This window comes from Dama dama, chromosome 14 (genome assembly GCF_033118175.1).
Source record: "Dama dama isolate Ldn47 chromosome 14, ASM3311817v1, whole genome shotgun sequence".
Taxonomy (NCBI): domain Eukaryota; kingdom Metazoa; phylum Chordata; class Mammalia; order Artiodactyla; family Cervidae; genus Dama; species Dama dama.
This window is the reverse complement of record NC_083694.1, coordinates 17,282,474-17,308,596: the sequence shown is the minus strand read 5'-3', so window position 1 is coordinate 17,308,596 and position 26,123 is coordinate 17,282,474. Positions and strand designations below refer to the sequence as shown.

Sequence of the window (26,123 nt, the reverse complement as noted above, 5' to 3'; positions counted from 1 at the left end):
GTACTTTTCTGCTGGAAGTTGCTTTTAGGCATGTAATCTGTGGGTTTTATTTATTTTCCCTCCCAGTTAGGTTGCCCTCCGAGATTCGAAAACTTCCCCCAGACCCACCTGTGAGAGGGTTTCCTGGTGTTTGGAAATTTCCTCTATTACGCCTCCCTTCCCAGGATGGATCTCCATCCCTAGCTCTTTTGTCTCTCTTTTTATCTTTTATATTTTGTCCTACCCTCTTTCGAAAATGATGGGCTGCTTTTCTGGGTGCCTGCTGTCCTCTGCTAGCGATCAGAAGTTGATTTGTGAAGTTTGCTCAGCGTTCAAATGTTCTTTTGATGAATTTGTAGGGGAGAAAGTGGTCTCCCCGTCCTATTCCTCCGCCATCTTAGCTCCTCTCTCAAAGTATATTCTTACTATATGGTAAGCAAGTTTGATGCATGTTCTAAATGACACATTTGCACAAATATACCTCAAAATTCCGAAGCTTTAGCCAATAATTCTTTCATATGCTATTACTCTCTGGAAACTTATAAAGCATGTGGTCAGGAATATAGATGAAAGAAAAGAATTGTGATTCTAAAATGGCTCTATAACAACTTGACATTTAGCCAAGACTATGAAGTCAATAATATTCTCATTGTTTATAAAATATTGGTGGTACAAGTCTCAGGAAGTCACTAACTTTATAAGTTTTTGTATTTCTACTTTGAAACTGATGATAAAGTTTTGGTAAATCTGACATAGAAGAAATCTAAATGTCATCATTTTACTGATAATAGTAAAATGTAAATGGAGCTAATTGTTCCACTTAGCTATAGAGATGACATTTGTGCCAGAAAAAAATGATTATCAGGAAAAAAAGAATATTAAGATTTTCTTTATGTTTACACATACACACCACATGCTCGTACCATGGGACAACCTGAATTTTGGTAATAATATTAAGTGAGATAATCCTGATGTTTCTGCTTGTCTTTTGCTTCAGATATGAGCTTCTGAGACGTAAAATCCAGCAACCACTTGCATCAAATCCCCCAGAAGATTTAAATATGTGGCACAATATTTATTCAGGAACTCAGAGGGTTTATGAAGATAAGGGTCTTAGCAGGTGAGATTACAAAAACTATAAAAACAAATACTGGCATTTAGTTTGGGGCATGTTGAATAGTTTAGAGAATCTGAGTGTCTTCGTTGTGTGAGCAAGTTATCAGTTAGGCAATAAAACATGTTGGTTATTATCGGTGGCATTAATCATCGAACTGCAACAGTCAGCATGTTTAATATTTGCCACCTTAACTGTACTCTTAAAATAGGCTTTTTGAAGTTGAGTTTGTAGGTGTTTGAGTCTTACCCTCTTGCCTTTGTCACAGCTCTAATCAACACCGTAAGAGAAAAATCTGGAAATATTGAACATGTACAGAACTGGGGAAAGTTTGGGGCACTTGTAGAATGCTTGCTTTTCTAGGAAGTAGTTTGTTGTAACTCATTGATTCAATTCACAAAAATAATTTAATTCACAGGCTTGGGACTTGAAAGAATTCAACCTAGAGTTTGAAGAAACCAAAAAATGAATAAATAGGTATTATCAGTAAAGCACCCCATGGGAGAGAAAGGAGGGCTATGTTTGTATTCATCCTGTGCTGGAGAACTAGGTTTGCTAGCCTTGGGGGAGTCATTAAACTTCTCTGGGCTTCAATTTTGTTGTCCATAAAATGAGGAGATTGGATGGGGTTAAGTGAAGCCTAAATCTTCATGAATCAAGAAATGTAATGAAATTTCGGAGGGTCAGAAGTCACCACACTGAGGGCGGCATGGAGGGTGCTGAGTTCGATTCAAACCCAGGCAGTGACACAGCCCCAGTCCTCGGGCTGTGGGGCAGAGGGTGGGCCATGCTTCTCTCCATCCAGTGGGACCTCAAGTCCTGGAGGTCTTATCCTCCGGACCACCTGTAGATATGCCACCCAGAAACCAGTCCAGCAAAGCCAAGAAGATGACCCGCCCCTTCCCATGCTGCTGAAGGAGTACCAGAACGTCCCTGAAATTGAGATTGATGATGTTGTGAAAAGACTCCTATCTTTGGAAATGGCCAACAAGAAAGAGATGCTAAAAATTAAGAAAGAGCAGTTGATGAGCAAGGTCATGGAAAACCTGAAGGACACCAGCTCCTTGGAGGCTCAAATTGCTGCCTTGACTGTCAAGATCTGCAGTTATGAAGAACACATGCAGAAATATTGAAAGAACAAAGCCCATGAGTACTATCTGCTGATGAGCATTGACAAGAGGCAAAAGGTGCTCAGAAACCTCCGCAAGACCAGCATCCTGTCTTTGAGAAGACATGCAAGGAGTTGGGGACTGAGTACCCCTTTCCCCCTCCATACCACTGAAAAGTCCACCACCACTAGGTGACCAAGAAGGCTCTGTGCATTTGGATTTTCCAAGAGGTTCAAAAGCTGAAGAAGCAGAAAAGGGCCTTAAAACCTGCAGCTTCAGCAGCCCGGAAACAAAGCCAGAGGAATCCAGAGAGCCCTTCCGAAGTCAGACCAGAGGCAATCAAAGAAACCCAATAAATGTTGTTAAAGTAAAAAAAAAAAAAAAAAAAAAAAAAAAGGAAATGTAATGAAATTTCAAAGAATCACAAGTATTATTTTATGAAAACTTTTCAGACTTATTTTTCAATAACTTTTCTATCAGGTTATTTTTCTAGACTCACCACTGACTAGCTCTGCTGTGAAGTCTGTTTACAATCTGGCCTTGTCCTTCCTCCCTTCATCTTTCCCCTCCCTGGCCTCTATGCTTCAGCCAGTTCGTAATGTGTTGGGCACCTCTAACAAGTGACACCCTCCCCTAGACTTCTCATGACTGCCATTTCCTTCTGTCTATCATCCTTCAAGTCTTGACCTAGAAGTTTTCTAGGTCACCCCTTCCTGGTCTGAATCAGCTGCTTCTTTAATGTATTTCTATAGCACACCCCTTATATACCACTCTTGTCTTTGCACTGATTTCACCTCTTGTCTGGACACCCCATTATATTGTCAGGTCCACCCTGAGCAAGGCCTTGCCTTCAAGACCTCTGTATTGCAATCCTCACCACAGTGCCCAGCATACAGTGGGGGTCCCAGTCAATGCTAAGTGAAAGAATGTGTTTAGTAATAAGTAAAGGATTGATTAGTCATTTCCCTATGCTTTGAAATTCCCTGGTGGCTCAAATGGTAAAGAATCTGCCTGCAATGCAGTAGACCTGGGTTCAATCCCTGGTCGGGAAGATCCCCTGGAGAAGGAAATGGCAACCCACTCCAGTGCTTAGCCTGGAGAATTCCATGGACAGAGGAGCCTGGCAGACTACAATTCATAGGATCGCAAAGAGTTGGACACAACTGAGTGACTGATTTTCACTTTCACTTTCAAAGCATTGATTAGTCATTTCCCTGTGCCTTAGGAAGACTAACTATGGTGTTCTTATCTTTGGGGAATGGGTAAAACTAAGGAAAATCTCCTATTCATCTGAAAGTGTCATGGTGGGAAAACATTGTGAGATACTTGAAGGGAGGAATACATAAATCTATTGAAAGAATAAAGTGAACAAAATGAACCATATAAAATTGCCATTTTTCAAGGCAAAAATTATCAAAAATGATAGGTTATGAGCTTATGCTTTTTGTTCAACCTAAATTATCATGGCCACTATTCTCCACTATATTTGATTCACTATTTACTTAATCCAGAATTGCTGTAAAATGATGACTTCAGTTGAAAAAATTCATTTTATTCAGCAATTTCATTTATTTTTACCATATGCTGAGGGAAACTGATAAGAAAAGATGAGTAGCGCAGCCTTTTCCCACAAAGAGCTCACAATCTAGTGGAAAAAACCACTCACACACATGTACTAAGTGCTATAATATCATCACAGTTAACTACAGTTTCACCATCACTCCCTAGGGAAATCATATGCAAAGTAGTTTTCCATGATCTGTGAACTCTAAGTGTCTGAAATACAGCAATTTCCAAAATAAAGAGGACTTGACTATTTAACATTACTGAATTGGATTTTTAGCCATGAGACATTTGGCAGAAAAACACAATAAGTCTCAGAAAGTTAATTTTGTTTCTTCATAGAAGCAATGAAAACTTATTAAAGAATTAGGACCAAAGCCAAAATTTCATTATTGAATTTTTAGTGATGCTTGTAAGGATTTTTAATGAGAAGTCCAAATCAAAGATTTAAGGAAAGAAATTAAGTTAAATCCCCACAAATTAGACTGAAACATAAGTTGACATAAACATGTTGATGACAGCTGCTTCTCAAAAAGAAGTGTACCCTGGTTTCCTGCATTGCAGGCAGATTCTTTACTGTCTGAACCACTGGGAAGCCCACCCTAGAACAAAATGTGCTGAGGTGATATTTTGACTAGCCTCATAATACTAAGCATCAAATATTTTTCCTTTGTTATCTCCATGTGCAAGTAAAATATTGCACTAATTATTCAGATAATTTAGTTTCTTATGAATATAGTAGGTAGGGGGTAACTTGTCCTGCGTTACACAACTAGTTGCCTAATTGCTGAATTTTGCTCTATATAGACACCAATGTAGGGGAACTGTAGGTTTATATTACTTGTCAGTTTCTAACTTTTCTTCCTTAATGTACAAAGTGGCCAAGTTATGGTTGTTAGGGAAACCATAACTTTGGATTTCCTGACATTTTCATCACTTGGAAAATCTGAGAGTGTGCTGTTATCATCTAATGCTTCTTCAGTGAGTCAAGTTGGGTTTAACACACAAGGGTAGCCTTAATTTTAAGCATCCGTCCACCCTTAGGATTTTCAGAGCCTCACTGTACCTTGTCTCTTGAGTGATCTGATAAAACTTCTGCAAACTTAGTGATGGCATGCCCTCCTCTTTGTTCTGGATCTGACAAAGGAAGAACAAGCTATAAGAAATAATAGCTTCTATTTTAAGGAAAATGTTGACTTGTAGATTATAATAATTTAGCCACCATATAGTAACTTAGCCACCATTGAGTTTATGAACGGAAGTATGTTCTAATTCCTATTACTTTCAGTTATCTATAAATTCCTGTAAGTATTTCTTTATCAATGGCGTTCTGGAAAGGGACCTTCATATGAGCATTCAAAAATTTTTTTACAAAATTCTATTTACAAAGCATGACTGAACTTGACTGTTTTCAAGTTTAAATGCTTAAACTAAATAAAGTGGAAAAATCTAAGTTTAAATATTAATGAGATAGATTCTAATTTTTTTGCCCTGCAAAACGAAATGTTTCAAGCCGTTAAACAGGACATAGTTTCTAGAGAATGACAGTCAAAAGAATATACATTCATTCCCCTTCTTTGTAATGAGATTCAGTCAATTCAGTTCAGTCACTCAGTCATGTCTAACTCTTTGTGACTCCACGAACCACAGCACGCCAGGCCTCCCTGTCCGTCACCATCTCCCAGAGTTTACCCAAACTCATGTCCATTGAGTCGGTGATGCCATCTAACCATCTCATCCTCTGTTGTCCCCTTCTCCTCCTGCCCTCAATCTTTCCCAATATCAGGGTCTTTTCCAATGAGTCAGTTCTTCACATCAGGTGGCCAAAATATTGGAGTTTCAGCTTCAGCATCAGTCCTTCCAGTGAACATCCAGGACTGATCTCCTTTAGGATGGACTGGTTGGATCTCCTTGCAGTCCAAGGGACTCTCAAGAGTCTTCTCCAACACCACAGTTCAAAAGCATCAATTCTTCTGCTCTCAGCTTTCTTTATAGTCCAACTCTCACATCCATACATGACTACTGGAAAAACATAGCTTTGACTGGACAGACCTTTGTTGGCAAAGTAATGTCTCTGCTTTTTAATATGCTATCTAGGTTGGTCATAACTTTCCTTCCGAAGAGTAGGCATCTTTGAATTTCATGGCTGAAATCACCATCTGCAGTGATTTTGGAGCCCAGAAAAATAAAGTCAGCCACTCTTTCCACTGTTTCCCCATCTATTTGCCATGAAGTGATGGGACTGGATGCCATGATCTTAGTTTTCTGAATGTTGAGCTTTAAGCCAACTTTTTCACTCTCCTCTTTCACTTTCATCAAGAGGCTCTTCAGTTCTTCTTCACTTTCTGCCATAAGGGTGGTGTCATCTGCATGTCTGAGGTTATTGATATTTCTCCCAGAAATCTTGATTCCAGCTTCATCCAGCCCAGCATTTCTCATGATGTACTCTGCATATAAGTTAAATAAGCAGGGTGACAATATACAGCCTTGACACACTCCTTTTCCTATTAGGAATTAACTTGTAATGAGATTAAATGTGCACAAATAACATTTTCTGCTTTTCTAATGTGGAAAGACTGGGTCAGTTCCATGACATGTGTTCCTATAACATAAACATATTCAAGTTGTAGGTATTAAGTAAAGGAGTTAGCTTCATGAACATGGAGGGTGAATGGAAGGACCACCAATGTGAGGTAGATCCTGTTGTTTTCTTCCTCAATATCACAACGTGAGTACAAGTTGGATTTAATAGATGAAATGGGCTTCTTTGGTGGCTCAGATGGTAAAGAATCTGCCTGCAATACAGGAGACCTATCTTCAGTCCTTGGGCCGGGACGATCCCCTGGAGATGGAAGTGGAAACCCACTCCAGTATTCTTACCTAGGTAATCCCATGGACAGAGGAGCCTGGTGGGCTACAGTCCATGGGTTCACGAAGAGTCAGACACAATTTTCACTTCACATTTCACTTTATAAATGAAGGCCAACTCTGTTTTATTGTTGTACCATCTGTTAGCAATGTACATATTTCAAAAGGAGCAAACATATATCTATTTCACATATAATTTAGTAGAGTCACAGCGCTTTTTTCCTTTCTTTTCTTCATTGTTCTAAGTTTACCTCATTCTGTCCTTTCAAGTGTCACCATATTGAAAACTTACCTCATGGAAAAGGAACCCCTAAATCTGAAAGGAATGCTTTTTTTAATTGGAGGCTTTATTACCTAAAGTTTTCTTTAAAAAAAAAATCGAGTTACTTTGTTTGCATTTCTTTTTCATGTTGATGACACAGTAAAACAGAGACAGAAATCACAGTAGGGTTACCTTGGGTATAACATTCTGAAAGCAGAAATATAGGTAGCTAAGGGAATAGGACAGCTGCAACTTTCACTCACAATCTAAAATGTATCATAACTTTCAAGTGTGATCATCATTACATTTCTTTTTTTTTTTTTCTAGTTTCTTTTTTTTTTTTTTTTTTTATTATTATTATTTTTTTTTTCCAGTGGGTTTTGTCATACATTGATATGAATCAGCCATGGATTTACATGTATTCCCAATCCCGATCCCCCCCTCCCACCTCCCTCTCCACCTGATTCCTCTGGGTCTTCCCAGTGCACCAGGCCGGAGCACTTGTCTCGTGCAAAGGAGGCAAGGATATACAATGGAAAAAAGACAACCTCTTTAACAAGTGGTGCTGGGAAAACTGGTCAACCACTTGTAAAAGAATGAAACTAGAACACTTTCTAACACCATACACAAAAATAAACTCAAAATGGATTAAAGATCTAAATGTAAGACCAGAAACTATAAAACTCCTAGAGGAGAACATAGGCAAAACACTCTCCGACATAAATCAAAGCAAGATCCTCTATGACCCACCTCCCAGAATATTGGAAATAAAAGCAAAACTAAACAAATGGGACCTAATGAAACTTAAAAGCTTTTGCACTACAAAGGAAACTATAAGTAAGGTGAAAAGACAGCCCTCAGATTGGGAGAAAATAATAGCAAATGAAGAAACAGACAAAGGATTAATCTCAAAAATATACAAGCAACTCCTGCAGCTCAATTCCAGAAAAATAAATGACCCAATCAAAAAATGGGGCAAAGAACTAAACAGACATTTCTCCAAAGAAGACATACAGATGGCTAACAAACACATGAAAAGATGCTCAACATCACTCATTATTAGAGAAATGCAAATCAAAATCACAATGAGGTACCATTACATGCCAGTCAGGATGGCTGCTATCCAAAAGTCTACAAGCAATAAATGCTGGAGAGGGTGTGGAGAAAAGGGAACCCTCTTACATCATTACATTTCAATTTCCAAAAGCAAAAGACCTTCAGCAGCATTTTTAGGGAAAAAAATCTTTCAGCAACAAATACATGAGGAAAAGGTATCCACCATCAATGAAAAATCTAAACAACTACAGATTTAAGCAGTGGAAATAGTGTTGAATTTTTGTTTGTTTATGTATTTATTTATTCCCACAAAGGATTTGAGGATGTAAGGAATCATATCTATCAGAGGTTTTGCAAATCCTCTAGCGTGTAATGTTGTATTGAAGCATGTGTTGGGTTGTGGCAGAAATGAAGAGTTAGTAGGAGGAGTAACTGAATAGCCTGCATTTTTTGGAAACATGATTTATATTGGTGACAATATTGACATGTGAATTCTGTTAGGACATCGATAAAGTTGACATGTTTTTAATTCTGATGAAAATCACCTGAGGCATTCTGTAACTGTACTGAAGAATTTTATTGGTTCCCAAAACATCAGACCCTTTCAAGATCTAAGCTGTCCACATATTTTGCCCTAAATGATGTTTCTTACTGACCAAATTACTATTTTCCATCCATAGCCCATGTTGTCTACTCTGTGAAGACTTCCTATCTATTAGGTTGAATTAGATGCTCTATCTGATGTATGTGGAAAGGAAAAGGAATAAATGAATATGTATTTTAGAGCTCTCCATTTAAAAATATTTTTCTGTATATATGTACACACAAACACACACAGAGTCCAGTAGTGAAAGACATTGCATTCACTGTGTTTAGTACCTGGCATTTTGCTGTTGTTGTTCAGTTGCCCAGTCATGTCCAACTCTTTGCAACCCCATGGATTGCAGCACACCACACCTCCCTGTCCCTCACCATCTCCTGAAGTTTGCCAGAATTCATGCCCATTGCATCAATGATGCCATCCAGCCATCTTATCATCTGATACCCTCTTCTCCTTCTGCCCTCAATCTTTCCCAGCATCAGGGACTTTTCCAATGAGTTGGCTGTTCACATCAGATGACAAAAATACTGGGACTTCAGCTTCAGCATCAGTCCTTCCAACAAGTTATCAGGGTTGATCTCCCTTCCTTAAGATTAACTGGTTGTATCTCCTTGTTGTCCTCAGCAGTCTTCTCCAGCACCACAGTTCGACAGCATCAATTCTTTGGTGCTCTGCCTTCTTTACAGTCCAGCTCTCACAACTGTCCATGACCACCAGGAAGATTATAGTCTTGAGCATATGTTGGCAGAATAATGTCTCTGCTTTTCAACACACTGTCTATGTTTGTCATAGCTTTCCTGCCAAGGCATGCTGTTAGTGCTAATAAATGTTTTTTGAATGAATGAACAAATTAATTAATGAATAACGTAATGGTATATCAAACACAAAGCAATATAATTTGCAAGGAAAAAAACATCTTTCTAAATTTCAGTAAGGATCATTTCTTTTTTGGATAGATAGACTTTTATGTCACTAGTCAAATTATATGTGACCTGAAAGTTATGAGACTGGATGCTTTAGTAACTATTTAGTATTCATTAATTTATTTATAAAATTATCTACTCAATAAACAGATTAAAATCTTCATCATCTAAACTAGTTTTCTCATTCATTTTAGTAATAACAACTGAACCTTGAAATGAGTCTTGTTCCATAAATAAGATTTTAATATGTATTATCTTTTACAAGGAAGGATACCAGAGTCATGTCTATTTCACAAGTTCATCATTTTCTGTGTGGATGAAGGGAGGGGCTGGAGAATGATCTAAATCAACCATTTAGGGGATGACTACGGAGAAGGCAATGGCACCCCACTCCAGTACTCTTGCCTGGAAAATCCCATGGACGGATGAGCCTGGTGGGCTGCAGTCCACGGGGTCTCTAAGAGTCGACCACGACTGAGCGACTTCACTTTTACTTTTCACTTTCATGCATTGGAGAAGGAAATGGCAACCCACTCCAGTGTTCTTGCCTGGAGAATCCCAGGGATGGGGGAGCCTGGTGGGCTGCCGTCTATGGGGTCGCACAGGGTCAGACACGACTGAAGTGACTTAGCAGCAGCCGCAGCAGTACAACAGCCTAGTATTCCTAAGTAGACCTTCAAACAGCTTGTTTTACAATATAGACTGAATACAAGTTTTCATTTACTTTGCAGATTTCAAAATCTATATCTTACAGGATTTGCAATGGCACATTTTTCAAAACATACCCCAAAACCATAATTAGTATTTAGAGAAGATATTGATTGATATACGTAAGTTTTACATGAGTTATATGATGTCAACTGAAGGAGAATTTTTCTTTTAAAAGTATTTTATCATTAACTAAATGGAATATCCCATTTGATATCAACACTTAAGTCTATCTTAAAAAAATCAATATACTACAGAAAATGAACAAAATACTTGAAGCAAATGAATATTTTCTTTTTTGACATGAAGTGGTGAAATATATTCCGACCCATGTAGTCAGAGGTATACGTACTTACTGACAAAGATTAGGTTTCAGATGTCATGAAAACAGTATATTTTAGTTCATTTTAAAGAGTTCAAGATCTTATTACTTATATTTTAACTGAAAAAATGAAAATTAAATAAAATGCAAAAGACAAATGCATGGCATCCAGTGAAATGCCTACTGATTTCTCAATTCAGTAAAATAATAGTGAATAGTGGAAATAATTTAATATTAAAAATGAATAAAGTACAGACCCACCTAATCTTCTTAACTAGCTGTGCGAACTTAGGCAAAGGCTATTTGCATAACATTCACACTGTGATAATAATGTTACATAGTGTTTACACTATATTATGTATTATAAGAAATCTAGGCATTTAAAGAATGAAAAATATGCATACATCCTATGCAAAGATTATGCTATTTTTTATAAGGGACTTGAGCATATTCAAGTCCCTTATATAAACAGTCAGAACTGGGCATGGAACAATGAACTGGTTCCAAACTGGGAAAGAAGTACGTCAAGGTTGTATACTGTCACCCTGCTTATTTAACTTATATGCAGAGTACATTATGTGAAATGCTAGACTGGATGAAGCACAAGCTGGAATCAAGATTGCTGGGAGAAATATCAATAACCTCAGATATGCATATAACATCACCCTTATGGCAGAAAGTGAAGAGGAACTAAAGAGCCTCTTGATGAAGGTGAAAAGAGTGTAAAAGTTGGTTTAAAACTCAACATTCAAAAAACTAAGATCATAGGATCCTGTCCCATCACTTCATGGCAAATAGATGGGAAAACAATGGAAACAGTGTCAGATTATTTTCTTGGGCTCTAAAATCACTTCAGATGGTGACTGCAGCCATGTAATTTAAAGACACTTACTCCTTGGAGGAAAAGCTATGACCAATCTAGACAGCATATTAAAAAGCAGAGACATTACTTTGCCAACAGAGATCTATCTAGTCAAAGCTGTGGTTTTTCCAGTGGTCATGTATGGATGAGAGCTGGACCATAAAGAAAGCTGAGAGCAGAAGAATTGTTGCTTTTGAACTGTGGTGTTGGAGAAGACTCTTGAGAATCCCTTGGACTGCAAGGAGATCCAACCAGTCAATCCTAAAGGAGATCAGTCCTAAATATTCACTGGAAGGACTGATGCTGAAGTTGAAGCTCCAATACTTTGGCCACCTTATGTGAAGAACAGTCTCATTGGAAAAGACCCTGTCGCTGGGCAAGGTTGAAGGTGGGAGGAGAAGGGGACAACAGAGGATGAGATGGTTGAATGGCATCACTTACTCAATAGACATGACTTTGAGTAAACTCCTGGAGTTGGTGATGGACAGGGAAGCCTAGCGTGCTGCAGCCCATGAGGTCACAAAGAGTCGGACACAACTGAGCAACTGAACTGAACTGAATTTGAGCATCCTCGAATTTTGGTATCCATGGGGTGCTATAACCAATTCCCTGCAGATACTAAGAGGCAACTGTACTTTGAAAACAGGCATTCCAATTATATCTATCTGTGTGGCCTGAATTTCTTCTGTGTAGACATAAATCATATATTTCATCATACCTAAATTATGATGAAATAGTTTCAAGTAACACAGGAAGAACTAAGGCCCTACAGAACTTATTTGCAATTCATCATTTTAGCACCTCCTGATGTTTTAAATTTCACTTGTAAAAAGAACCATGAAAATGATATCACTTTAAAGTCATCAAGATAACTAACTGTATCATAGACTAAACATATAGAAGAACAATTTAAATATTGTAGGAGAGATTAGGCATCCAGACTAAGTTTCTTTTGAGCCATTTTGGGGAGTAAAACACAATTAAAACTGTTTTACCCAGGGACAGAGCTAATGATAGCAAGGTCGTTAGTTCAGTTCCCATGAGAGCTGTTAGCTGTGTTTCACTTGACTGTTACAGACTTGCTCCCCTCTTAACCATGAATCACCATGCCTCACATTCATACTGGTGGTTACAAAGGAAATTTGGCAAGATTGTTTGGATGTGTAAGCAAAAGTCCCTTCCACCTGCCATAAAAAAACTCAGAGATCAAACCCTAGTGATATGACATCATCTAGCTTACCATGGTGTTTTTTATTATCATCATCATTGCCATCATGATGATGCAGGCAATACAGCATCATGAGCAAAAGAGCAGGCTCTGGAATCAGATTGTCCAGGTTTGAGTCTGTACTCTCCCATTTCCTACCTCAATAACTTATACTGGTTATTTATTTTCCTAATTTTCGAAGCAGGTATTATAATAGTATGGTGAAGAATGAATGAGTAAATCATGTATAAAATTCCTGATACGTATTATGTACTCATTAAATACTATTATTATTATCTTTCAGTTGTCATTGTCATGTAGGCATTTGTTGTTATTGTTGTTTAGTTGTTAAGCCATGTCCTATACTTCTATGACCCTGTGGACTGTAGCCCGCCAGGCTCCTCTGTCCATGGGATTTCCCAGCAGAGCATACTGGAGTGGGTTGCCATTTCCTCCTCCAGAGGATCTACCCAACCCAGTGATGGAACCCAAGTCTTCTGCTTGGCAGGTGGATTCTCTACCTTTGAGCCACCTGGGAATCCTATGGACTATTCAGCACTTGCGAAAAAGCATATATATGAGTTTCCTACCACTGTTGGGTGGCTTAAAACAGCAGAAATGTATTCTCTTACAGTTCTAGAAGTTGAAAGTGTGGAATGTAAGTACTGTCAGGACTATGTTCCCTCCAAAGCCTCTAGAAAATAACCATTTCTTGCCTCTTCCAACTGTTAGTAGCCCCAGTTGCTCCTTGGCTTATGACAGCATGAAGCCAATTTCTGCCCCCTATCTTCACATGAACATCTTCTCCCTGTGTGTGTTTGTAACAAAATTTCCCACTTCTTTCTTTTATAAGATATCAATCCTTTGAATTTAAGCTCTTCCAAATCCCGTATAAACTCATGGTAACTTGATCACATCTGCAAAGACCCCCATTTCCAAATAAGGTCACATTTACAAGAACCAGGGGTTAGGACTTAAACATATCTTGGGGGTGGGGGCACAAACCCACAGTAGCATACAGAACAAAAAAGAGAAAAGAAGGACACATGGAGATGAGGCAAAGTGGAGAGAGCTAGAATATCTGATGCTAGTATTTATTGGGGGAAATAGATAATAAAACCTTCAAAAATATTAGTAAGTATTTACCTATAGCTACAATAATAGAGCAAATGTGCCTGAGGCCAAGCCCTGCAAAAATACCTTTGGGCTATGAGTGAGAAATAAAGTCAGGTAAGCAGACTTCTTCTATGGGTAGTGGCAAAATTCTGTAAGCATCCTGATGTAACTTTGGCTAAGTTATTTAGCACAGTCCTGCAAATGGCATCCTCCCTTTCTTGTCATTATTGAAGCAAATTCCATGGGCCCTGCATCGGATGTGATCATCTATGAAACCCAAAGAAAGTGATGATCTGAGGCCAGCATTTGCCCTAAGGACTGGATACCCCCTGGAGAGAGGGTCTTGTGTTGTACAATGTGTTTAAGCAAGCTCTTGGTCTAAGCCATAGTCCAGTCAAAGCTTCACTGTGTCTGTAAATAGTATTTTCCTACCTGGGCAGTTTGACCCAAAAAAAGAGAATGTCTGATAAGTCTTCTGCCTGAAAGAGCCAAAAAGGATGAGGAATTGGTGGCATCAGCCCATCGTTGATTTAATATATGATTTGGGAAGTCTGCATCTGGTGGCTCAGATGGTTAAGAGTTTGCCTGCAATGCAAGAGACCTGGGTTCAATTCCTGGTTGGGAAGATCCCCTGGAGAAGGGCATGGCAACTCACTCCAGTATTCTTGCCTCGAGAATCCCATGGACAGACATACCTGGTAGACTAGTCCATAGGGTCGCAGAGAGTTGAACATGACTGAAGTGACGTAGCATGACTTAGGACATCATATCACATCGCCATGTCTAGTCTTCTTCTCCTGAAAATCAGTCTTCAGCTTACACTGTCCTGACTCAAGTAAATGTGTTCTCACAATGGCAAAATGCAGCTCACCATAGCAAAACCTCAGTGGGAGTATGTTGTATACTTTGGTCACAGTCTTACAATTTAATCTAGGAGTTTATCTCTTTGCCAGTGAGAGTATGGGACAGGACTACAGGTACAGGCAGAAAATGGTGATGAGAGAATCTGATATTTGAAATGGATGCATTTCCCAAAAGAAGAGCATAAAACTCTCTGGATCAAATTCTGATAGAAAGCTGGCAGGATGCCAAATGTGTAATTGCATCTTGAACTGAGCTGTAATCCTCACCACTTATGAAAACAATAAGGATGAGAAAAACAATAAACCACATTTGTTTTGAAAAATGGTATTTGCTTAGCATTTCTTATATAATATTTCCTTAACACTTTGATTAAGAATCGAGAGTTATAATAACGATGCTGTTTTTGTGCGGGGAGGCAAAAGGAAATGTATTTGGATCAGGGACAAAATAGTTCATTCTGCAGGGGGAAGTCTGTATATTGTGAGGAAAAAGAAAATGTGTGTTGTTTTCTGGAAAGAGAAATTTATATATGTATTTTTTAAAAACAACTTTTTAGGTTTACGACGTATGCGTATAAGGTCTTTGTACATAACAGTGTTGGTTTTACACCAAGTCAAGAAGTGACAGTGAAAACATTAGCTGGACTTCCAGAGAGAGGAGCCAATGTCACTGCGGTTGTTCTTAACCACACGGCCATCGACGTAAGATGGGTGAAACCAAGTAAGTCAGCTTCGTGCTTCTTTATTTCCCCTTCCTATATTTGTATCAAAATGAATTTTAAAAGAATATATTTTTTAAATGGCAGTGATAAAAAGCCAAGTTCCCTGTGCTTTTCTTTTTCAAAGGAAGTTTTTTCTCCTCCTTTCCATCCTTGGACCTTCTCTTCCTTCTTCTGTTCCTTTTGGATTGGGAATGTAGTTTCTGTCACACCAGTCAATTTTGATAAAAGTGTCCACGGAGTACAGTTGATTTATGACGTTGTGCTAGTTTTAGGTGTACAGTAATGTGATTCAGTTGCTGTGGTTGTTCAGTCACCCACTTGTGGCCGACTCTTTGTGACCCCAAGGACTGCAGCACACCATGCCTCCCTGTCCCTCACCACCTCCTGAAGTTGCCAAAGTTCATGTCCATTGTATCGGTGATGCCATCCAGCCAGCTCATCCTCTGATGCCCTCTTCCCCGTTTGCCCTCAATCGTTCCCAGCATCAGGGACTTTTCCAATGAGTTAGCTATTCACCATCAGATGACCAAAATACTGGAGCTTCAGCTTCAGCAACAGTCTTTCCAACAAGTTTTCAGGGTTGATTTCCCTTAAGATTGACTGGTTTGAGCTCCTTGCCATCCAAGGGACTTTCAGGAGTCTCTCCGGCACCACAGTTCGAAGGCATCAACTCTTTGGCACTCTTCCTTCTTTATGGTGTAGCTCTCACAACCGTACGTGGCCACTGGGAAAACCATAGTCTTGACTATATGGACCTTTGTGGGGAGAGGAATGTCTCTGCTTTTCAGCACTGTCTAGGCTTGTCATAGCTTTCCTGCCATGAAGCAATTGTCTTCTGATTTCACGGCTGCAGTCACCATCCACAGTGATTTTGGAGCCCAAGAAGAGGAAATCCATCACTACTTCCACCTTTTCCCCTTCTATTTGTCATGAAGTAATGGGGCTGGATGCCTTGATCTTAGGTTTTTTAATATTTAGTTTTAAGCCAGTTCTTTCACTCTCTTTCTTCACCCTCATCAAGAGGCTCGTTAGTTCCTCCTCACTTTCAGCCATTAGAGTGGTATCATCCTCATATCTGAAGTTGTTGATGTTTCTCCTGCCTATCTTAATTCCAGCTTGTGACCCATCCAGCCCGGCATGTCTCGGAGTATAGGTTAAACAGAGTGACAGCAGACAGCCCTGTCATACTTCTTTCTCAATCTTGAACCAATCAGTTGTTTCATACAGGGTTCTAACTGTTGCTTCTTGACCCACATACAGGTTTCTCAGGAGACAGGTAAGATGGTCTGGTATTCCCATCTCTCTAAGAGCTTTCCACAGTTTGTTATGATCTACACTGTCAAAGACTTTAATATAGTTGTGAAACAGAGATAAGTGTTTTTCTGGAATTGCCTTGCTTTCCCTATGTTCCAGGGAATGTTGGCAACAGTTTGGTCTCTGCTTCCTCTTCCTTTTCTAAACCCAGCTTGGACATCTGGAAGTTCTTGGTTAACACAATGCTGAAGCCTAGCATGCAAGATTTTAGCATGACATTACCAGCATGGGAGATGAGTGCAATTGTCTGGTGGTTAGCACATTCTTTAGTGCTACCTGTCTTGGGAATTGGGATGAGGATTGACCTTTTCCAGTCCTGTGGACACTGCTGGGTCTTCCAGATTTGCTGACACAGTGAATGCAAAACCTTGATGGCATCATCCTTTAAGGGTTTTGAATAGTTCTACTGGAATTCCATCACATCCACTAGCTTTAATTAACAGCAGTGCTTCCTAAGGCACACTTGACTTCACTCTCCAGAATGTCTAGCTCTGGGTGACTGACCACACCATCATAGTAATCCTGTTCATTAATATCTTTTTTGTAGAGTTCTCCTGTGTATTCTTTCCATCTCTTCTTGATCTCTTCAGTATCTACTAGGTCTCTACTGTTTCTGTCCTTTATTGTGCCCATCTTTGGGTGAAATATTACCTTGATATCTCCAATTTTCCTGAAGAGATTCCTAGTCTTTCTCCTTCTGTTGTTTTCTTCTAGTTTTATGCACTGTTCATTGAAGAAGGCCTTCTTGTCTCTGTGCAGTTTTTTGGAACTCTGTGTTTGGTTGGATATACCTTTCCCTTTCTCCCTTGTTTTTCCCTTCTCTTCTTTCTTTAGCCATTTGTAAAGCCTCCTCAGGTAACCACTTTGCCTTCTTACTTTTCTTTTTCTTTGGGGTGGTTTGTCCGCTGCCTGCTGTACAGTATTATGGACCTCCATCCATAGTTCTTCAGGCAAACTCTTTATTAGATCTAATTCCTTGAATCTACTTATTACCTCCACTGCATATTCACATGGGATTTGATTTAACTCATACCTAGTGATTTCCCCCGCTTTCTTTAGTTTAAGCCTGTATTTTTCTATGAGAAGCTGATGATCTGAGCCATAGTCAGCTCCAGGTCTTTTTGTTGACTGTACACAGCTTATTCATCTTCAGCTGTAAAGAATGTAATCAGTTTGATTTTGGTATTAACCATTTGGAGATGTCCACGTGTAAAGTCATCTCTCGTGTTGTTGAAAAAAGGTATTTGCTATGACCAGTGCATTCTCTTGGCAGAATTCAGTTAACTTTTGCCCTGCTTAATTTTGTTCTCCAAGACCAAAATTGGTCTTGTTTTTGCCTGTTTAACAGGCAAACAGTAATTTGCCTGTTACTCCAGGTATCTTTTGACTTCCTTCTGTTACATTCCAATCCCCAGTGATGACTAGAACATCTTTTTTATTTTTGATGTTAGTTCTAGGAGATCTTCTAGGTCTTCATAGAAATGATCAACTTCAGCTTCTTCAGCATCCATGGTAGGGGCATAGACTTGAATTACTGTGATATGGGATGTCTTGCCTTGGAAACAAACCGAGATCATTCTGTCATTTTTGAGATTGCACCCAAGTACTGCATTTTGGACTCTTCTGTTGACTATGAGGGCTACTCCATTTCTTCTATGGATTCTTGCCCACAGTAGTAGATATAATGATCATCTGGATTAAATTGGCCCACTCCTGTCCATTTCAGTTCACTGATTCCTAAGATGTTGATGTTTATCCTTAGCATCTCCTGCTTGACCACATCCAGTTTACCTTGATTCATGGACCTAACATTCCAGGTTCCTATGCAATACTGTTCTTTGCAGCATCAGATTTTACTTTTATCACCAGACACATCCACAACCAAGCATCGTTTCTGCATTGGCCTAAATGCTTCATTCTTTCTGGGGCTATTAGTAGTTCTCCTCCATTCTTCCCCAGTAGCATATTGGATATCTTCAGACCTGTGGACTCATCTTTCGATGTCGTATCTTTTTGTCCTTTTATACAATTCATGAGGTTCTCACAGCAAGTATACTGGGGTAGTTTACCATTCCCTCCTCCAGTACAGCAGATCATATTTTGTCAAAACTCTCTGCTATGACCCGTAAGTCTTGAGTGGCCCTACAAGGCATGGCTCATAGCTTCACCGAGTTATGCAAGCCCCTTCACCATGACCAGGCAGTGATCTATGAAGGGGATAGTTGATTTACAATGCTGTGCTAGTTTCAGGTGTACAATAAAATGATTCAGTTATACATATATATAAATATATTCTTTTTTTATATTCTCTTCCATTATATGTTATCATAAGATATTGAGTATAGTTCCCTGTGCTACACTTTGTTGTTTATCTGTTTTATATATAGTAATATCTATATTTTAATCCCAAACTCCTTATTTATCCCTCTTCCGACCTCCCCTTTGATAACCATAAGTTTATTTTCTACATATGAGAGTCTGTTTTGTAGATAACTTCACTATTATCTTTTTTTTTAAGATTCCACATGTAAGCAATATTATATGATATTTGTATTTCTCTGTCTGACTTACTGGACTTAGTGTGATATTCTCTAGGTCTGTCCATGTCACTGCGAATGGCATACTTTTATCCTTTATAAAGGCTGAAAAATATTCCATTTTCTATATGTAACACATCTTTATCCATTCCTCTCTCAGTGGACATTTAGGCTGTTTCCTTGCATTGGCTATTGTAAATAGTGCTGCTATGAACATGGGGGAGGAGTGCATGTATCTTTTTGAATTATGTTTTTCTCTGGTTATATGCCCAAGAGTGGGATTATAGGGTCATATGGTAGCTCTATTTTTAGTTTTATAAGGAATCTCCATACTTTTCTCTACAGTGGCTGTACCAGTTTACATTCCCACCAACAGTGTGGGAAGGTTCCCTTTTCTCTCCACTCTCTCTAGCATGTAATATTTGTAGATGTTTTAAAGATGCCATTCTGACCAGTGTGAGGTGGTACCTCACTCTAGTCTTGATTTACATTTCTCTAATAATTAGTAATGTTGAGCATTGTTTTATGTGCTTTCTGGCCATCTTTACATCTACTTTGGAGAAATGTTTTTTTAGATCTTCTACACATTTTTTGATTGGACTACTTTTTTTTAAAATATTGAGCATTATGAGCTCTTTATGTATTTTGGAGATTAATCCCTTATCAGTTGCAATGTTTGCAAATATTTTCTCTAATTCTGCAAGTCTTTTTGATACAGTATAATATTGTGCACTTTCCTACAGAGAGGTCTGCCCCCAGTCTCATAACTCATCATTAATTAGCAAGATCCATTTACTAGAACTGCGGTAATGTGATGGATCTTTCCAAGTGAATCCTCATCAGTACTGGTGATAGCCAGAGTTCCAGCTTGACACAGGTAACAAAACCTGGCCACCATCACTGAACTTGATTTGATAACACAGGGACTCACCCTTGGCTCATTCATAACATGACTTTACAGGCAGTTAGAAGAGCTCACATATGGATCTAGTCTGCTCCTGCGTCTTTGCTGTTGCTGCTGCTAAGTCGCTTCAGTCGTGTCCGACCCTGTGCAACCCCATAGATGGCAGCCCACCAGGCTCCCCCGTCCCTGGGATTCTCCAGGCAAGAACACTGGAGTGGGTTGCCATTTCCTTCTCCAATGCATGAAAATGAAAAGTGAAAGTGAAGTCACTCAGTCGTGTCCGACTCTTAGCGACCCCATGTACTGCAGCCCACCAGGCTCCTCTGTCCATGTAATTTTCCAGGCAAGAGTACTGGAGTGGGGTGCCATTGCCTTCTCCCCCTGCATCTTTAGAAACCACATAATTGAAATTTCAGATATGGTTGGTCAGTAGAGTAGCATTTACCAGCTGATCTGTTAATTTTTAGTGATCCATAGTTGGACAGCATCAGTGACTCAATGGGCATGAGTTTGAGCAAACTCCAGAAGATAGTGAAGGACAGGGAAGCCTGGCATACTGCAGTTCATGGGGTTACAAAGAGTCAGACACAACTTAGTAACTGAGCAACAAATGTTACAATCAGAAAAAAACATGACTGAATATATCATGGCACTATATATTATAATCCTTCTTAGAAGGATCACTTTTGATCTGGCAAATAGTTAATCAGAACTTGCTAGGATACTACCAAATATTAAGAAATATCTGACTTGGAAATCCTTATTGAAATTTTGCTTTATGAAAGTAAACTGTATCTAGTAGGATAATCATCTGCTAGTATATAAAAGGATGAAAAATGACTCCTGGTTAGGCAATTGTAACCTTCTGATTTTGATTTTGTTATAGCCTAAGAGAAATACTTCCTATTTTATTTAGAACACCTTGAGTGAATTTGCCCCTGTTATATCAGTTATGGATTAAAACCAGTGTTAGGTGACATTAATTGTAAATTAAAATTAGCATTGGTTATGTTGATCTACATTGCTACTAAGTAAGCCATTTTTATAAAAAACTATTTACTAGGGTTTTATAAGGTTGCAGATTTCTAATGATCTGTGTCACCTCTGTTGGGATCTCTTAAGCCATGTACATGGAAGAATATAAGTTAATTGATGCCTGTGGTTACCTCCCGAGACACTTCTAGGAAAAAAATACAAAAGTTTTTATATGGAGATGGATTCTTATGTATAATATATTTTCACTCATCTCCTTTCTATTTCGCCCTCGATACCTGATTCATCTTAAAAGCCTACTCGGAAAGGTGGATGCCCTCCCCGCATCTGACGTTTGAATACTTCTGTTGAGATCTAGTGACTGAATTTTCACCAATATAGCTCCTTTATGTTATAATTGCATGCCTGAAGTAAGCATGCTTATAAAAACTGACAAACCTAATAGATCTGAAGCAGCTCACTGAAGTTTCATTACCGTGGTAATCTGAACCTCTGACCTTCGGGATGTAGGTAATGCAATCTGCTGTTATTTCCATTCATACCTTAGAAATTTTTCAGATAACTATTTGTGAGTACAAAGGTTAACTCTCAGAAGAGGGTCAGCTCTGTGAAAGCGTCTTGCATTATCATTTTCTTTCTTCTTGCAACCTGCTATCCTAAGTAAATTAACAAGTCTCTCGACTGTGAAAGGGCCACCTCTTTTGTGCAATTTTAATTTCAATTGTTTTCTTGATTTGTGGAATAAAATGGCACCTTGTCTAACATGCTAAAAGGAACAAAACTATAAGTTGAAAGTCATGAATAAACTTACATTTATTCAATAAAAACCATAAAATGCATTTTTAAAGTATATTTTTTCTTAATTATGACCCTCCACATGGACACACCATTTTCCAAGTAAAATATCTCTGGTAAATTTTTACCAATCACAGATTAATGGGGATAAGTTATTAAAGTTTTAAAAGTGCCCACTTTAAATGTTTACATTACTATGTGAGGTCATGTGAGGAAAATGCCTCCTGCATCTGTTCAGTTAATTTTTTAGGGCAAATATTACAAACTGGTAGCACATGGGCCATATTTACTTCCCCATCCTCCACACATTGTCTTGCTGGCAGTATTTGAAAAAAAAATAATATTTTGCTAACATTTAGCAAATTAGAAGCTTTCACATAAAGATGATAATTTTGGAATTGATTTGAAAAACCCAGTAATTGATTGAAACACTTCCCTCATTGCTGAAGGGAGAATATCCCCTGACACTGGCTTCCCCTTTTCCACAGACTGCAGCCCCTGTCTCCCTGGTCCCTAGAGAAAGATGTGGTTCTCATCCCTACTTTCTATATAAAAGAAAATAGTTCAACCTAAATGAAATACGATGAAAATAAATGATTTCATTGGAGAAAATTCACATTTTTATAGGAAGAGATACAAAACATCACTTAAGTTATTCATGCAGCCCTGCAACTTGGTGACTTACCCCAAATTACAGTTAGTCAGTAGCATTTCTCCAACTTAAGCATCCCATTTTCGGCTATTTCTTCTGCATGTGACCTTAATGGTTATTAGCACTTTGTCAAGAGTGATTTAGTGAGATCCTTCCCATTTTGACTGCTCACTCTAAAATAAATGGTGAAAAATGCCCACGAGGGAAAAGGGTAGAAAGGCAGCACCTCTTCTGAGGTCTCCTCACTAATGAGGTCATTGACAGGCAGAAAAGAGCAAGAAAATACTGGAGGTGGTGAGAGAGGAAGGTATTGAAATAAGAGGAAATGAAAAAAATCATCCAAATGCTGTCCACTTGTCCATCTGTCAAGAGCTCCTCAACCTTCAGATGTTCACACTGTGTTTCATATTGGGTTGGCCAAGAAGTTTGTTCAGATTTTTCCATAAGATGTGACAGACAAACCCAAATGAACTTTTTGATCAACCCAATATAATCTTTTTTGTCCATCTCTTCTCTTTCTCTTTTCCTTCCCTCTTTCCTTTTTCTCTTTTAGTTTCCTCCCTCTCTTTCCTTTCCTTCTTCCTTCCATGAATATTTATCCTTGACATTTTTGTCCCGGGCACTGGGAATGCAGAGATCAATGACATAATTCCTGCCTTACATTATCTCACTGAACTCTGGAAGATTCATTAAGTTGAAGTCATCACTATTTAAAAAGTTTAAATTCACACAAAAATCATATGCCTCATCTTGATCTCTTGATCAGAAACCACCAGATTTTGTAGCTAGATATTTGACTTTGAACTTATCCTGTTCAGGTTTTAATACACACAAATCATCCCAAACCTCACCTCTTTTAAAAGCACCCACCATCATTGGCTCACCCTCTGCTTCCCTTACCACTGGTCCAGATACCAGAACGAAGAGACTGGATTTGTCTGTCCACGGGCTTCCCTCTTATTCATGTGTGTACCTGCTGTGACCTGACCTGCTTCCCTTACATATTACAGATGTGGTCATCTAGAAGTCCGTCTCAATAATGACTCACTCCAAAGTTCTCGTGTCAGCGCCATCCAAGTCTGTTTCTCTGTTAGTGGGTCCATGAATGACCCCTCCTAACTCAAATGCTCCCTCTTATATCACCAGCTACTCTTGTCCTCATCCCCTAGATAAAGACTTTCTCAAATTCTTCATGAGTATTTTTTCCTCTGTAACTCTCCTGTTGGTGACTGCATCTATTCCATTGTTGCAAATTCTCCTAACTAGAAAAATGGCAAAATTCTATGAAGCCATGGAGGAATGATTTTTAAAATCAGGTTTTGGGATCAGGAAAACTTAAGCTTGAGTTCCAGTTGCACTATTTTCTAGCACTATGACCTAAAACAAGTCACTTAACTTCACTATATCCTAGTTTCCTAATTCAGAATAGGAGGATCATAATAACTGCCTTAAAATATTGTGACAAAAATGAAATAATATATGTTCAGCAGTTAATAAGCATTTAGTATTGATATAAAGTATTATTCTATCTCTCAAATGTTCACAGTGCTTTTAGCAGCAGTTTTATAAAAACAAAAAATGGGAAGCCATTTCTTTTATTTGTTTCTGTATTTTTTTAGGGGCGGTTTTTTTGGGGGTTTTGTTTATGCTAATCATTTACAGTCCTTTATTCAAAACAAACAACTTGTGCGTGTGTGTGCACGTGCATGTGTGTAAACATAAGTTTTTATTTCTCTGGGATAAATGCCCAAATATTCAATTGCTGGACTGGTTGGTAAGTCTAGGGTAGTTTTGTTACCATTTTGCCAAACTGTTTCCCAGAGTGGCTGTACTGCTGCACACTCCCACAACAATGAATGAGTGACCAATTTCTCTGCCTCCTGTCAAGCATTTGTGTTACTGCTATTTTTACAGACTGCATTTACCAGCCTCCTTTGCAGTTAGTTGTATCCATGTGACTGTGCTCATGCCAATAGAATGTGCAAAGAAATGATTTGTGTCTTTTGGGGTCATAACCACAAAACACTAAGAACGTGCCTATTCTGTCTTCTCTCTGGACTAGACCATAGACACAGCCGTGTTCTCTCTTTCAACTCTGCAGGCATGGCCAACACACTTAGAGATCCAAAGCCACATAAGAGTAAGAACCTGGGTTCTTGAACGACCACATGGAGCACAATCTTATTCACCTACTTTGAGGCTGTTGTGTGAGATATAAATTAATATTTATTTCATTTAAATCACTTTATTTAAGGCTCTTTGGTTACAGAAGCTTAGGTAACTAACTCTGTCCCTGTTTACCTTATCAGTTCACTTCACAAGCAGGAATGTGCTGTCCTTTCTCCATTGCCAAATATAGAATGATGAATAATTAACACATTTCATGTACATTTCCTTTAAATACAATACTCCCTGGCAGATTATTGAAAGAAGCCTGGAACACAATGAGAGACTGAAGGACCTGGGGGCAGAGAGGGTTGCAAATGCAGATATTTGTGTTAGTTGTGTAACTAGATAGAAGGCATCTAGATATCTTGCTGGGGAAGATAAGGAGCCTGGCATGGATATAGCTCTGGAGAATTTTCCCACTTCTTCATGTGAGCACTTTTACCCTCAGCCAGAGTCAAAAATTTTCTCAAGAAGTGATAATATCAAATTTTCCAAGAAGTACTTAGTTGTTGACACAGAACTCTTCACCATAGAACTTGGGAATCTGAACTCTAAGAATCTATGAGCAAGATAAACACTTCTATTATAGAATAGCCTTAGTAAGGTCCTTCCAGATTTTTACACTGAGGCAAAGTTACCTCCCATTGAGACTGTTAATGAGAAATGACTGAGGAATTCAATCCTAGAAAAAACTGGAGATCCTTTGAGTGGAGTGGCTTACTCTAACTGCTGGAGATTAGGGCCACAGACTTTGTTGTAAAGTACCAGACAGAAAACCCTTCAGGTTTTGCAGGCAATATACATTCCCTGTCACAACTACTCAACTTTGTCATTGTAGCATGAAAACAGCAATATATATGAAAACAGCAATATAACAATTCTTCAACAAGTATGCCTGTGTTCCAATAAAAATTTATCGTGAGCAGTGAGATTTCATTTTCACATAATTTTCACATGTCATGAAAAACTACTATTCCACAGGTTATATACAAAGAAGTGGCAGGCCAGGTTTGGCCAAGAGGATAGATTTGTACTCAAGGTAAAATCTTGAGTTTGCTGACCCCTGTTCTAGCTGATAAAGATCTAAAGGACATAATTGATATTGACAACAAACTCTAAAAATAATCCAACAGGGTTTTCCAGGTGGTGCAATGGTATGCCAGAGACATGGGTTTAGTTCCTGGGTTAGGAAGAGCCCCTGGAATAGGAAGTGGCAACCCACTCCAGTATTCTTGCCTGGAAGTGCCATGGACAGAGGAGCCTGGAGGGCTACAGTCCATGGGGTCACAAAGAGCTGGACATGACTGAGCGACTGAGCACGTGAGCACACACAACACAAAAATAATCCAACAGCATGTGCAGAGTATAATCCTTTTGCAAGAGGACTTTCAACCAGCCTAGCTAACAACTGTTTTAAATTATTTGAAAACCCACTATAAAGGAGAGGGACTTATTCTAGATTTGAGAATTTGCTATGGCTATGA

General features: G+C 38.8%; 1 protein-coding gene and 1 pseudogene across 1 annotated transcript in view; both read left to right on the top strand.

Moving 5' to 3' along the window:
- USH2A (usherin) overlaps positions 1-26,123 on the top strand; it is an 892,942-nt gene that overhangs the window by 588,001 nt on the left and 278,818 nt on the right. The window contains exons 42-43 of the mRNA XM_061161192.1: positions 977-1,099; positions 15,111-15,274. Coding sequence (XP_061017175.1) covers positions 977-1,099; positions 15,111-15,274 — 287 coding nt within the window. The remainder of the gene's footprint in view (positions 1-976; positions 1,100-15,110; positions 15,275-26,123) is intronic.
- On the top strand, positions 1,803-2,558 carry LOC133069511 (small ribosomal subunit protein uS15m-like; annotated as a pseudogene).